Raw genomic sequence first — 13,118 nt, forward strand, 5'->3', positions numbered from 1 at the left:
GACCATCACGAAGATACTCATGAGATTTTATCAGTTGAGCTTGTTCCTCTAGTCAAGATTGGCTCACTATATCTGTTTCTTCTAAATTATCTTCTGGTGGGAACTCGCTCTCTTCAGCCACTTCCTCCGCCTAGGCCTTCATTCTCATGAATTTTGCACTAAATCTTTTCATATCTTTTTTGAGTTCATCATGTTTCTCTGCTACTTGCCTCAGAATATCCCTAATATATGCATTACGTTCCATATCCTGCACTTCATTGCCCCTATCAAACTCAAAAACACGGTTAGAAAGATCATAAAAAGGGCTTAGAAAAGGATGAAAAGAATTAGGACAACCATCCCAATGGCCACCTTGACCACCACACATATTACAAATATTCCACCCATAAGATTGAGATTCACAATTTTGCCACAAGTGTGGTCCTCCACAATATGCACATGGATCACCAAAATAAGAATAATCAATATTCGACCAATTATCATTCCAAGATGCCATATCAACAAAGATAGTAAATATTAGACTAAGATAAACATTTAAAAAATTGAATAGACAAAGAGTAAAAATCTAATCTAGTTAGATTTTTAAGCCCCCGACAACGGTACCAAAAACTTGTTACTCCCAAATGCACACGCAAGTATACGGGGTCGACAAGTAATATATGATTGAATGTCCAGATATTGTACCCACGGGGACTTGTGATTAACTATCAACTAAATTAAACCAAATAATTAATCTATTCAAGTGAATCTTAACGTATGAATATTTAATTAAAACTAATTTAGAGTAACAAACTAAGAGATTAAAAGAAATAATTTGGCGAATTATAGAGACGAATTCAATGTGAGTGAATATTCTAGAGCTATGGGTTAGCTAACAATCCCGTTGAGTTTTTCACTTAAATCGTCTAATTAATTTATCTGATTTATTGGTTGAAAGGGTTAATATTGCTCGTAGCCTTCTCCCGAAGTACAACTCGCCTATTAAAGCTAATATAACGCCTATATTCCTATGGAATTAGAATTAACAAGAATGCATTTATAATTCCCGTATGATAACCAAGCAAGGCGATTAGGTATATTCCTATCCTAAACGCAAATCCGCCCCCCCCCCTTTAGAGTTAAGATCTTGCTCTACTCAATCTTATATGCAATCTAGAATTCCCTCTCCCGAGTTCAACTCTTGATTCGTACAAAGTATTCAATTCGTGATCAAGCAATCAAATAATTAAGCGCAAGACTGAATAAAAAAACCAATATGATAAAATAATAAGAAGAATTCAAGCTTCAAACTACAATGTTCATGTAGCACCCCAAAACTCTAGAACTAATAAATTATGAGATTAAAGGAAGAGAAGAGAAGAAAAACTAGTTAGAAGCCTCCTCCAAGCGTGGTGTGTGTTCCTCCTAGGTCTCACATCTGTCAAAAGTCCTCAAACTAGCGTTTTTATATGTATTTATACCAAGTAGGGTCGTCCCCAGACGAAACACCCTTTCATGCGTGAAATAGGACTCTGGCTCTGTAAAATTTGTACAGGCGCGCCGCACGCCGCGCCACACTGTGCGGCGTGTTAGTGGTAATTCGGAAAAATTCAAAACATGAAAGTTGTAGCCCTTTCAAATAGCTTTCCAACGATATATTGTGGAGCCTAAACGGAGTTCTGAGAGAAAAGTTATGTGCATTTTACTGGACAATGCACCGTATGCCCGCTCGATTCTCCGTTTCGTTCTTAACTATCATCCATTGATCCCCGAACACGATCCCGGCTTAATTCCTTAGCTTTTACTCAGACTTCAAATCTCCAAATCACTTGAATTCATTCCTTAATATCTACATAGCTCGGAATCACTCCTGCAAGGCATAAAATACACAATTAGTTAAGAACACTAGCGATTAAAGCTCAAACTCAATTAAAGTGCAGTAAATTAGAGTGTAGTAAGCGACTAAAATACGCAATTATAGCCTATCATCACTTATATTTTGCATTCTCCTGTAAAAAGAGAAAATCAAAACTACTTTAATCAAACCGATAAAATTAACAATAAAAAAAATAAGAATTACACATATAATAATGTGAGGGATGTACATTAATTTTTCACTCCCACCAATCATCATATGCCATAATCGTATTTTTTGTGGCATCCCATCCTAAACCTGTCTCCCCTCTCATCAACTGCTTAAAAAGTGTCCATTCGCCTTTCATGTAATCCCAATGGTTTTTTATTTTTTTTATCATAGTCTTTTCCTGTCTTCTTACTAAACTCGTCAACAATACTTTTTCACCCATCTTTATTTAAATAAGTGTTTGGTCTATTTCCTTTTCTAACCTCTTGCTCACACAACTCAAGAAATATTATATGTGTATCATCGTCCCACTTAGCATTGTCCGGCATAATTGAATGTAAATAATCTGAAGAAAGCAGAACAACCAAGAAGCTTAAGAAGGCAACAATTGAAACAAATACATTTGGTGAAATACAGATTATTTTGCTACTCTAAGTGACATATATTATCAGTATATTAGTATCAGATTACTATACAAATTCCAATTTAGCTAGCAGATAAAACATTTTGCCAAGACCACCAAACATTTAAAACTTTAGTTAGCAGATGAAAAGTCCTATCCGGAGGCTACTTGATCAAACTACAAGTTCAAATCATAACCAACACATCGTCCCTTCACATAGAAATTCAATATAGCTGTTTCATTTCATCAGAAACATGCATTTACGGTGTTTTCTTCATATTAACTGCCATAAGCGTAACAAATTACGAGATTAAGAGAATTAAAATTAATCCAAAACTTATTAAAGGTATTCTGTGCATTTACACATCTATGAGCAATGCATATCTACAGCTTTAGCCATTTCAAACTATCTGAGTTCATCACTCTATATTGAGATTACACTATCAAAAACCTTAAATAAAAGGACACTTTTAAATTTTTTGGGTGACTGAAAACTATATTCATTGTACCCAAAATTTCATTGACTGAAAATTCTTTGGGTGACAGAGTTGAAATTAATCCAAGGAAAAGCCAAATAATTAGTCACATAGTCATGTCAAAACCGAAGAAAAAGCCAAATAAAAAGGGGGTTTCCCATTAAAATTAATCCAAAATTTTGAAAACACACTAGGAATTGAAATTCAACAGGAAGATTAAACTTACTGGACTGAAGAGGCTTTCAAATTGGAGCTGAAGTTGGGGAGAGTCTGCAACAAGAAGAAGAACGCAGAGTGTGAGGAAGAAGAACGCAGAGTCTGCAACAAGAAGGGAGAAAAGAAGGTTATCGTGTGTTTTAGGGTTTTTTTTACTGAGGGGTAATTTCAGAATTAAGAAAAGTTATAAGGGATAAGAATGTAATATACTTGGTCAAAGTAAGGTGGCTTTTATGCCAATTTCAAAAAAGTTGGGTTTACCCAACTTGTTGGTTTTAGCTTTTTTTAAGCAGATTTTAACTTTTTTAAGCCCTTTTTTGATTGCCAAACACTACTAAAAGTTAAAAAGTGCTTAAAGCTGGTTTGACCAGCTTTTAAGCCCATCCAAACATGCTCTCAATATACCTTGCCACCTCCACTTCTTCTCCAACAACTTCCTCTAACACCTTTCCACTACCCTACAACTACCTTCACCCTCAACCCATACTCATTCCACCACCACACCTAACCTTACCTCCACCACTACCAGATATCCTAGTGATGCAGCAACAAGCAGTGATCCTAATGGACAACACGGAGGCACTCACCAACATCATTCAATAGGGTATTTCCACGCCCATGCATCACGAAGCTGCCAGGCAAATACTGCACCAACATGAGATTACTACCCTGGAGCTCCAAACACAACTACTCAACATTCACCAATGGAATGTACATCTCCATCAACATTGTCAGCCTTGGCATACACACTCACCACAAAATTACTTACCATGATTTGCGCCTCAACAACAGTACTTGGGGAAAATCTACCTCCACCACCTCAAGCTCAGGAGCAGATGGAAATATATCCACCAACGCAGATAGGAATGTATCCACCAACACCTCCGCCGTCGCCGACGATGGAAGAATATCCTCAACAACAACCAGCAGAAGACGAGGTAGATCCTCCTGAGACATTCATGGAGTCCTTGACACTGAACGACTCTCTCACGATCTCCATGCCAGAAAATATAGAAAGAAAGTTCTTAATTTTCATTCCACCACACTTGGTGAAGACATCATTGAATGTCCTCCTCGACCCTTACTCCTTGGAGGACAAATATGTTGTCCTGATGATACCAACTCTCAACGACACTATACAGCCAGCCTCTATACCAGCCTCCGCACCTTCTAATGCATTTGGAGTTATCATTACCCCAGGAGGGAACTCATCACAATGATCATCTCATGAAGATAATGCTATGGAATTGTAGGGGAGCAAATGGACTTGAATTTCGTAGGAACCTTCGATTTTTACTAAACTAGAACAATCCTTCTATTTTGCGTCTCACAGAGACAAAGATGCAAGATCACACGTCTCTGTTTCAGGAATTTGACTTCACTGATCTTATACAAGTAGCTGCCCATGGACATTCTGGAGGGATAGTTCTCCTTTGGCGTGCACATGACTTAATTGTGGATCCTGTGGCTGTCACAAGCCAAGAAATTTATGCTACTGTTCAGGTGAGTCAACATTCTCCCAAATGGTTTTTATCTGTTGTTTATGCTAGTAATCACTATGCTATTAGAAAGCTCCTATGGCAAAATCTTCAAGAACTTAATAAATGCCACAATTCGGCTTGGCTATTATGTGGGAACTTCATTGAATTGTGCTTAGCATCTGATAAATTTGGTGGCAACCCTATTAAACCAAATACAACAGTACTTTTAATAATTGCCTTAACTCTATTAACATGCTAGATCTTGGCTTTACCGGGTCACGTTTACATGGACTAACAAACCTAAAATAAGAACTACTGCTCACATAAATAATAGAATACCTAACAGACTAATAACGGAGCGACTAGATAATTTTTTTGCGAATGAACCTTGGATAAAATTATTCGAAGATGCTACAGTTTTACACCTACCATGCACTCACTCAGACCATTGTCCACTCCTACTAAATTTACAAAAATCATTCCCCAAGCCTATCTCTAATTTTAAGTTTGAAAAAATGTGGCTAAGTCACCCAGATTTTCGTCCATTAAATTTTTACATTGAAAAATGTGGACCGCTTAGAATGGTCTTTTATTCATTATTTACTACAACAAGTAAATTTTTCTCCACATTTAATCAAACTAATAATGTCATGTATCTCAACCTCTTCCATTTCTATACTAGTCAATGGCAAACCTATTCAATTCTTTCAACCTACACGGGGCATTAGGCAGGGTGACCCATTAAGCCCTTATAGTTTTATCATCTGCATGGCATCACTCTCACACCTGATTGACCATGTTGTCGACCTCCCACAGTGGACGCCTGTTAAAATATCGCGTAGATCAACACCAATTTCTCATCTACTTTTCGCAGATGAACTAGTCTTAATTGCCAAAGCTACTGAGAAGAATGTGCATACAATTAACAACATCTCCAACCAACTACATAGACAATCAAGACAATGCATTAACTTTTCTAAATCAAAAATTCGTTTCTCTAATAATGTTCCTACTAGCACTCAAAATAAAATCTCATCACTCCTTAACATCACACCCATAACTAATTTTGGCAGGTACCTAGGCCTGCCTATAACCAACACCACACTGTCTTCCACTGATTATCAGTACCTAATCGCCAGCTCACTCGAAAATTGGCTGGTTGGAAACATAATTTCTTAACATTTGCTGGCAGAACGACACTCATCAAGTCAGTTTTAAATACTATTCCCACGTATGCTATGCAAATTAATCTCCTCCCAAATAAGACGCTAAAACATATAGATCGTATTCAAAGAAATTTTCTCTGGGGCTCTTCCCTAGACAAACGGAAGCTACACCTTATTAACTGGGACAAAATTACTACACCAAAAATTTATGAAGGATTAAGAATTCATAAACTCTATCCAAAAAATATATCCTTACTTATGGCCTTCCTTTGGGCTACTACAACAATACCAACACTCCTTGGGCAACTACTCTATACCTTAAATACCAATCTTATCTCCAACAACCACATCCTAAATTCCACCACCCAAACATCAACTCTGCTTTCTACATTTGGAAAAGTATGGCAAAAGCATACTTTTTTTTTTCCAAACAGGGACTAGGTTGGAATATAGCCAATGGTAATCAAATACAACTTTGGTTTGACTATTGGCTACCTACACACCACGCTTTAGCCATCTTATTCATGGTCCACTCAACCAAAATAAAGATAACCTCCCACTCAGCTCTATCATCCAAAATGGCTCGTGGAACACTTTCCTTTGACATCCCACACTCCCTATTCTCACTCATTACTAATACTTTGTTGAGCTCTACATTTAGTTCTAAACACCAATTTTTTTGGCATCCCTCATCAACAGGGGCTTTCTCTACCTCTACTGCATACACCCTAATAACGTCTCCTCCACACATGGAACAACCCTATTCCCAGCTCACTTGGGTATGGAAGATACATTCTACCAACAAAATTAAACAGTTTCTCTAGCTCATGCTACAAGCCAAACTACCAACCCTCTCATTTCTCTCTAATCGCAACAACCCTCTCATTTCTCTCTAATCGCAACATTTCTACTGATCCCACCTGTCCCTTATGAAACAAGTACATGAAGATATTAATCATATATTTTTTCATTGTACCACCGTCTCCAATATATGGCGCCACTTTAATATCTCTCTCCCACCACACTTCACTCCAAATTGGGTCAAACATCTATGTGTTCCAACCACCTCTCCTCCTATTATTCCATTACATATTATAGTTCCAATCATTTTCTGGCACATCTGGATAACGGTAATAATAATATCTTCAATCACACCCATGCCCACGTTAATCTTTAAAATATATATACCCACGCAACCCAATTTTATTACTTAGCTAACACATACACTCAAAAACACACACTAACTACTAGCATTCCAATCAAATGGCACCCCCAGCCCAAGGGTACTATAAGTTAAATATCGATGGAGCCTTTGATAATCATTCTCACAAGGTTGGGGCAGGCAGAGTTTTTCGCGATGCCTCAGGCACCTGGGTGTATGGCTTTACCAAACAATTGAGACATGCTGATATTCTACAAGCTGAATTGCTAGCCTTATATCACGGTCTACTACTAGCAAATGCTTGCAATTTCAGACCATTACAAGTGGAAACGGACTCTCAGGTCGATGCTCGAGGAACTCCAGGTGACCACGATCCAACACACATTCAGGGAGGGTAATGCTGTAGCGGATGTATTAGCCAAGCATGGGAAGACAACCACGGATATACAACCTAATGATGTTCTAATTTTTGAAAATCCACCTACTTTTGCTTATCTCTTTTAGCTTCTGATGTAATTGGAACTGTAACATACCGTTCAATTCTAACTTCTATAACGCACTAGTTATGTTTTAATAAAATCCTTATTAGAAAAAATAAATATAAAATGCAACAGGACCTTTTAAGAATCGACCACATGTACAGAGTGAGTTGTGATCTTTTCGCCAGTGAACTATCTCATTAAAGACAATATATATATATATATATATATATATATATACCATCATTTTTAATTCTTTTTTTTTTTGTTACAACAACAATTATTATATTTTAGTCCTGTATAAGTTGATTATATAATAAGTTAACACCAGTTATGTAAGAAGTGCAAGACCTATCAAACCTGTCCCCAAAAATATAATATGGGAGAACCTTAGGATGAACGTTAGGTTCTCCCTTATTCCTTTTTCTCTTCCCAAATTTCTCATTTTCCACCCCAATTTTTTTTTTTTCTAAAAAAGGAGAACAAGGCATAAACAAGACTAGGGGATCATTTTCTTTAGGATTAACATGTCTAATCTGAATACTGGAAATGTTGAATGATGACTTTGATTCTCTCTTCCAATCCATATCCAAAAAAGCAATTCAAACCTCAAAAATACTCTCTATCTAACATGCAAAAGCTTAGTTGGAATCCAACTATTTCATCCGGTTATATTTATTTGTCACTTTTTAGTTTTGTTCCAATAAATTTATCATTTTAGAAAACTAAGAAAGAATTAATTATATTTTAAAATTATCCCTACTTCTTCGATAATTTTTTTGCATTTTGATGATGATAGCGGCAAATTCACTATTACATATAATTGTGGACCATATTAAATTACATTCCCAGAATAAATATAAATAAAATAAAATAAGAATTAAAAGGTATTTTTTATATTTTCCTAACAATCTTATTTTTACTAGAAAGAAGAAAAAGAGACCGAGAGGCTAAAGAATAAATACGGGACATTTATTCAAATAATTCTTCTTCTTATCATTATTAATTTTTTTAAAGGGACAAAATAATGTTAAAATGACAAGTATATAGGAGTGCTCCCTCTACTCTATTTTATAAATTTCTTTTTTTCGTCAATTCCAAAAAGAATTAGATGTTTTCATATTTCTTACTTTAAATTTTTGTTATTATTTGTTCACTCATAACATAGCAATGACATGCTTTAATATTATAAATTCAATTTTTTTTAAATATGTGTCAAAACTTTTTTTCCTTAGCTCGGTGTATAATCTAACACCAATATCCAAAATGAAAAGGAAAAAGTATCTATTTGTCATAGAATCTTCTCTTGACTAACAAATTAAAAACAGCGAAAAGAGAAACAAAAACAAAAACTTAATCCCTAATCCAAAAGTGCATTGTCACTGAGCTTCAGTCGCACCGAACACGTACCCCAGACCCCAAGTGTCAGTCTCACCCCCTCCCCCCCACCCAGACCCAAAATTAAATTCCAAGAACCTTCCCAAATTACCCACTCACTCTTCAAATACCCCCAGGGTCCCGGCGGCTAGTATTATATTCTCTCTAATTTGACCATAAACAAAAATACCAATCCCCAATTGAACCCATTATCCTTTTTATCCTTTCTTAGGGTTTCGATTTTGATCAATTCTTGAGTTATATATATTCTATCTCAAATTCATAATTATAGAATACCCATTTGATTATTCAATTGAGTGTACCATTTTTGTGGTTGTAATATTTTTTGGATTGTTGAAGAGATGAAGATGTTGGAGTTAATTGATTCGGACTCGTTTGCTTGTTTTGGGTCGTCAAAGAATGTGTTTCCACCTGGGTTTAGGTTTCATCCGACAGACGAGGAACTTGTACTGTATTACTTGAAGAAGAAGATATGTCGGAAGAGGATTCTGCTGGATGCCATCGCTGAGACTGACGTGTACAAGTGGGATCCTGAGGACTTGCCTGGTATGTATATTATATCTCGTATTTGGGTTTTTGATATGAAATTCAAATTGGGGTTTTGATTTTCTTGGGCCGTTGACTTGAACTGATCATCGTATTGTGTTTGTGATTTGCTGTGTCTTTTGATTTATACAGTGCTTGCTTTTGTGTTCATTGTTGAGGGCTGTGATTTATCTACGTCTGTAGTGACTTTTCTTGAGTGTTATTTTGTGATGATTGCATTATCTGGTGCTACAATTTCTCTGAATGATTGAGTGATGGTGGAGCCAGAATTTTCAGTAAGGGGGTTCAAAATATAAAAAAGTGAACGTAGGAAGAAGTCAAGGGGATTTAACATCTACTATATACATAAAAGAGAACTTTTACCTAGTATACATAGTGTAATTTTTCGGCGAATGATGAACACCCATCCGCCCCCTGCCTCCGCCCATGTGTGAATCCTCTATATTTGGTGTGCATTTTTATGCTTATAGGTCTATTGCTGTATAGTTGAGCTCCTCCAGAGGTCCTTGCTGGTTTATTACGGGATCATTTGCTTAGATTATCTTTAGTTATCTCAGTTCAGTGGATGTGTGTTTGTGGCCTATATCTTTTACTTGTTTGCTTTTGTTGTTTTTGCGTTTCTGTTTTTTCTCCTTTTTTATTGGAGGGTGGGATTAGCTTCAGCTGCATTTGTTGTGTTAATTATAGTTGAATTTGTATGGATTGAAGGACATATAAGAATGCAGATCTAGTTAGATTTAATTCTCCGGAGTTTATCTATGAACGACGTAAACGTGATCATTCTTAATGCTGTTATCTTCCAATTTCCTCCAGTTTCTTTGTCTTTTGTACTTTTGTTTGCGTTTTCCTTTTAACTTGCTTCCTTACTTTAGATCTTGTCTTATCCATACTTGTTAGTTGTCTGAAAATTAACTGCTGCTGCTTTGAACTCATATTATGGTAGATATTTTTTAATGAACTGTTTTAATCTTTTGAATAGTCTACTTATGGATTTTGCTAATTTGAACTGCAGATCTGTCTAAATTAAAAACTGGGGACCGGCAGTGGTTCTTCTTTAGCCCCAGAGATCGAAAGTATCCTAACAGAGCACGGTCAAATAGGGCAACAAAGCACGGATATTGGAAAGCTACGGGAAAGGATCGAATTATTACGTGCAACTCGCGTGCTGTTGGAGTTAAGAAGACCCTAGTCTTTTATAAAGGCCGAGCACCAGTAGGCGAGCGAACAGACTGGGTGATGCATGAGTATACTATGGATGAAGAAGAGCTGAAAAGGTGTCAGAATGTCCATGACTACTATGCGCTTTACAAGGTCTTTAAGAAAAGTGGGCCCGGTCCTAAGAATAATGAGCAGTATGGTGCACCTTTTAGAGAAGAGGACTGGGTTGATGATGAATGTCCAAGTGCCAAAGTCTCTGTCCGCCGGGTTGATGATGAACGCCCAAGTGCCAAAGCCTCTGTCAGCCAAGACACTTCCGCAAAGCATGTCAATGAAGCTCCTTCTGTAGATGGTGGACTTGAGGAGTTGTTGAACAATACTGCAGATGAGGCTGTGCTTGTTGAGCCACTTTGTGCCGACTATGATTATGCCCTAGAGCAGCTTGTATATGAGGAAGATACTGAAAGTACATTGCTAGATCATTCATCAAGGGAAGTTAATTTTCCCAATCATAGTGCTGTGATTGCCCCAAGCTGCCAGCAGTACCATGTGAAGGAAAGCTTTGACCTGACACAGTCAGGCACGTCACAGCTACAGTTGCATGAGGCACCAGAGGTCACATCTGCTCCCGTTAGTCGTGAACAACAGCGGCATGTGGTGGAAGAGGATTTCCTTGAAGATTATCTGGAGATGAATGACCTTCTTGGTCCAGACCCAAGCATTCAGAACTTTGATAATCCAGAGCTGGGTGTTAAAAACTTTGATGAGGCCGGACCAAGTGGTCAAAACTTTGATAAGCCTGCTGGAAGCTTCGAGGATTTGCAATTCGATTACTTGGATGGGTTGACAGAATTTGACTTGTATCATGATGCACCCTTGCTTCTTGATGATATTAGAACAACTGATGTGGGGCAAATTACTGAACCATACATGAACAACTTTGTGAATGGTGCTGTAAATCCTGTTTCAACAACGTATTTAAGCACTTTTCAGAATGAAATGGTGAACCGCCAGCCAATGTACTTGGATAATGGAGAACAGATTAGCAATCAACTGTGGACACATGATCAAAGGTTTAACATCTATAACCCCAGCGAGACAAATCAGTTGGTTGTTCCTCCAGCTATATCAGGTATCCAAATGATCCCAAACGGCAATACTGCCACTTTTGCTTGTCTTATGCCGTACTAATGCTCTTTCAAGATTTTCATAAAACACATTTTTTATGTGAGCTGACTTTATGGAGCTCTTGGCAGATGATGGTATAGAATAACCATGTCATCTTCAGCATGGCGAGAACTCTTTTGCCCAAGTGGAAATGGGGGAGTTTGAGCCAACAAGAGCTCTGCTGCTGCTAATATAGTGGTGTTAGATTTATTCGCTAATTTTGCAAGTTTTGGCAATGTTTTAGGTGTTGTGTATGATAGTAATTTGGCAAATCATCCTATGGGCGCAAATCAGAATCAAATAGTCAGACAGGATGATGGTACACCGTCATGGTTCTCCTCTCAGTTGTGGGCCTTTGTGGATTCTATACCTACCACTCCTGCTGCAGCTGCTGAAAGTCCTCTGGTTAATGGGGTCTTTAAGCGCATGTCTAGCTTTAATAAGTTGAGAATAAACGCCAGGAACATGAATGTTGTGGCAGGTAATACTGTAACTTCAAGCAGTTCGGGCAACTCTAAGAATGGGGTTTTTTATTTTTCTTTTCTCGGAATACTTTGTGCAATCTTATGTGTGTTAGTAGGAACATTTGTTAAAGTCTTTGGGAGATACATATCCTCTTAAATATGTGAAGAATTTGGTGTTCTATCATCTGCTATCTTGCCGGAATCAATGAGAAGCTTAGCATATATCTTTGAGTAATGCAAAATCTACTTAGAAGTACGATGTCTTAATTCCTCCCTTCCCTTAGTAGCTGCCCACTGACCTCCTCAAAGTAAAAGAAAATGGAAAAAGAACAAAGAAACGTTCACTTATTTGAAAACAAGACCAAAAAGAAAGTTGTCACTAGCAATTTTGACTGAACTTCCGAGATTATGTCATAAGCAATTTTTACAAAACTTTCCGCTTGGGGAGTTATGCTTTGCAGGTATGCATATCATTGGATGTAATTCAGTGAGTCCAAGTTGATTTCTGATGTGGAAGGTCCTATGTGGCTTGAATTTTGATTTTGTCTCTAGTTTCTTGTTTGTAGGTTGGGATGGTAAATACCATATTACCACCTCCTTCAGCCCCTCAGTCTGGGGAAGGGCCGGTGGAAGTATAGGTTTATTTATTCGGTCAGGTAAGTTTGGTTTGGTATGTATTTTCTTGGCTGTGATAAATATGAGTGACAAATGTCAGCATAATTTATGCTCAGCTTGTGTGTGTCAAGTTATTACGACCTGCCACTTTACTTGGTAAATATTCTCGAAATATTGTTTGTGTTTAAGCTCATAGTGTTTTACTGCTCCATATAATGTTCAATTGGATCATGGTCTTTGTCATATGGCCCTAAATTGGAGAAGTGACTATTTTAGCTGGGGTTAGTTTGAACTTCCGAGTTTTGGAGGAACTAGAGTGTCAATG

The 13,118-nt window shown here is 37.3% G+C and overlaps 1 protein-coding gene across 1 annotated transcript; it reads left to right on the forward strand.

The window, feature by feature from the left end:
* Positions 1-8,940: 8,940 nt before the first annotated feature.
* LOC109208448 (NAC domain-containing protein 17-like) lies at positions 8,941-12,908 on the forward strand. Its single transcript, XM_019371556.1, has 3 exons — positions 8,941-9,389; positions 10,402-11,679; positions 11,959-12,908. The coding sequence occupies exons 1-3, from the start codon at positions 9,185-9,187 to the stop codon at positions 12,333-12,335; spliced, it is 1,860 nt and encodes a 619-aa protein (XP_019227101.1). The 5' UTR covers positions 8,941-9,184; the 3' UTR covers positions 12,336-12,908.
* Positions 12,909-13,118: the final 210 nt, after the last annotated feature.

This window comes from Nicotiana attenuata, unplaced genomic scaffold, assembly GCF_001879085.1.
Source record: "Nicotiana attenuata strain UT unplaced genomic scaffold, NIATTr2, whole genome shotgun sequence".
In the NCBI taxonomy this organism is placed as follows: domain Eukaryota; kingdom Viridiplantae; phylum Streptophyta; class Magnoliopsida; order Solanales; family Solanaceae; genus Nicotiana; species Nicotiana attenuata.

Bases quoted from the DNA above. Each gene is read 5' to 3' on its own strand.
- LOC109208448 (XM_019371556.1), top strand. From the start codon at position 9,185: ATGAAGATGTTGGAGTTAATTGATTCGGACTCGTTTGCTTGTTTTGGG. The intron at 9,390-10,401 runs GTATGTATATTA...TTTGAACTGCAG, and splicing joins GGATCCTGAGGACTTGCCTG to ATCTGTCTAAATTAAAAACT. The intron at 11,680-11,958 runs GTATCCAAATGA...GCAATGTTTTAG, and splicing joins TGTTCCTCCAGCTATATCAG to GTGTTGTGTATGATAGTAAT.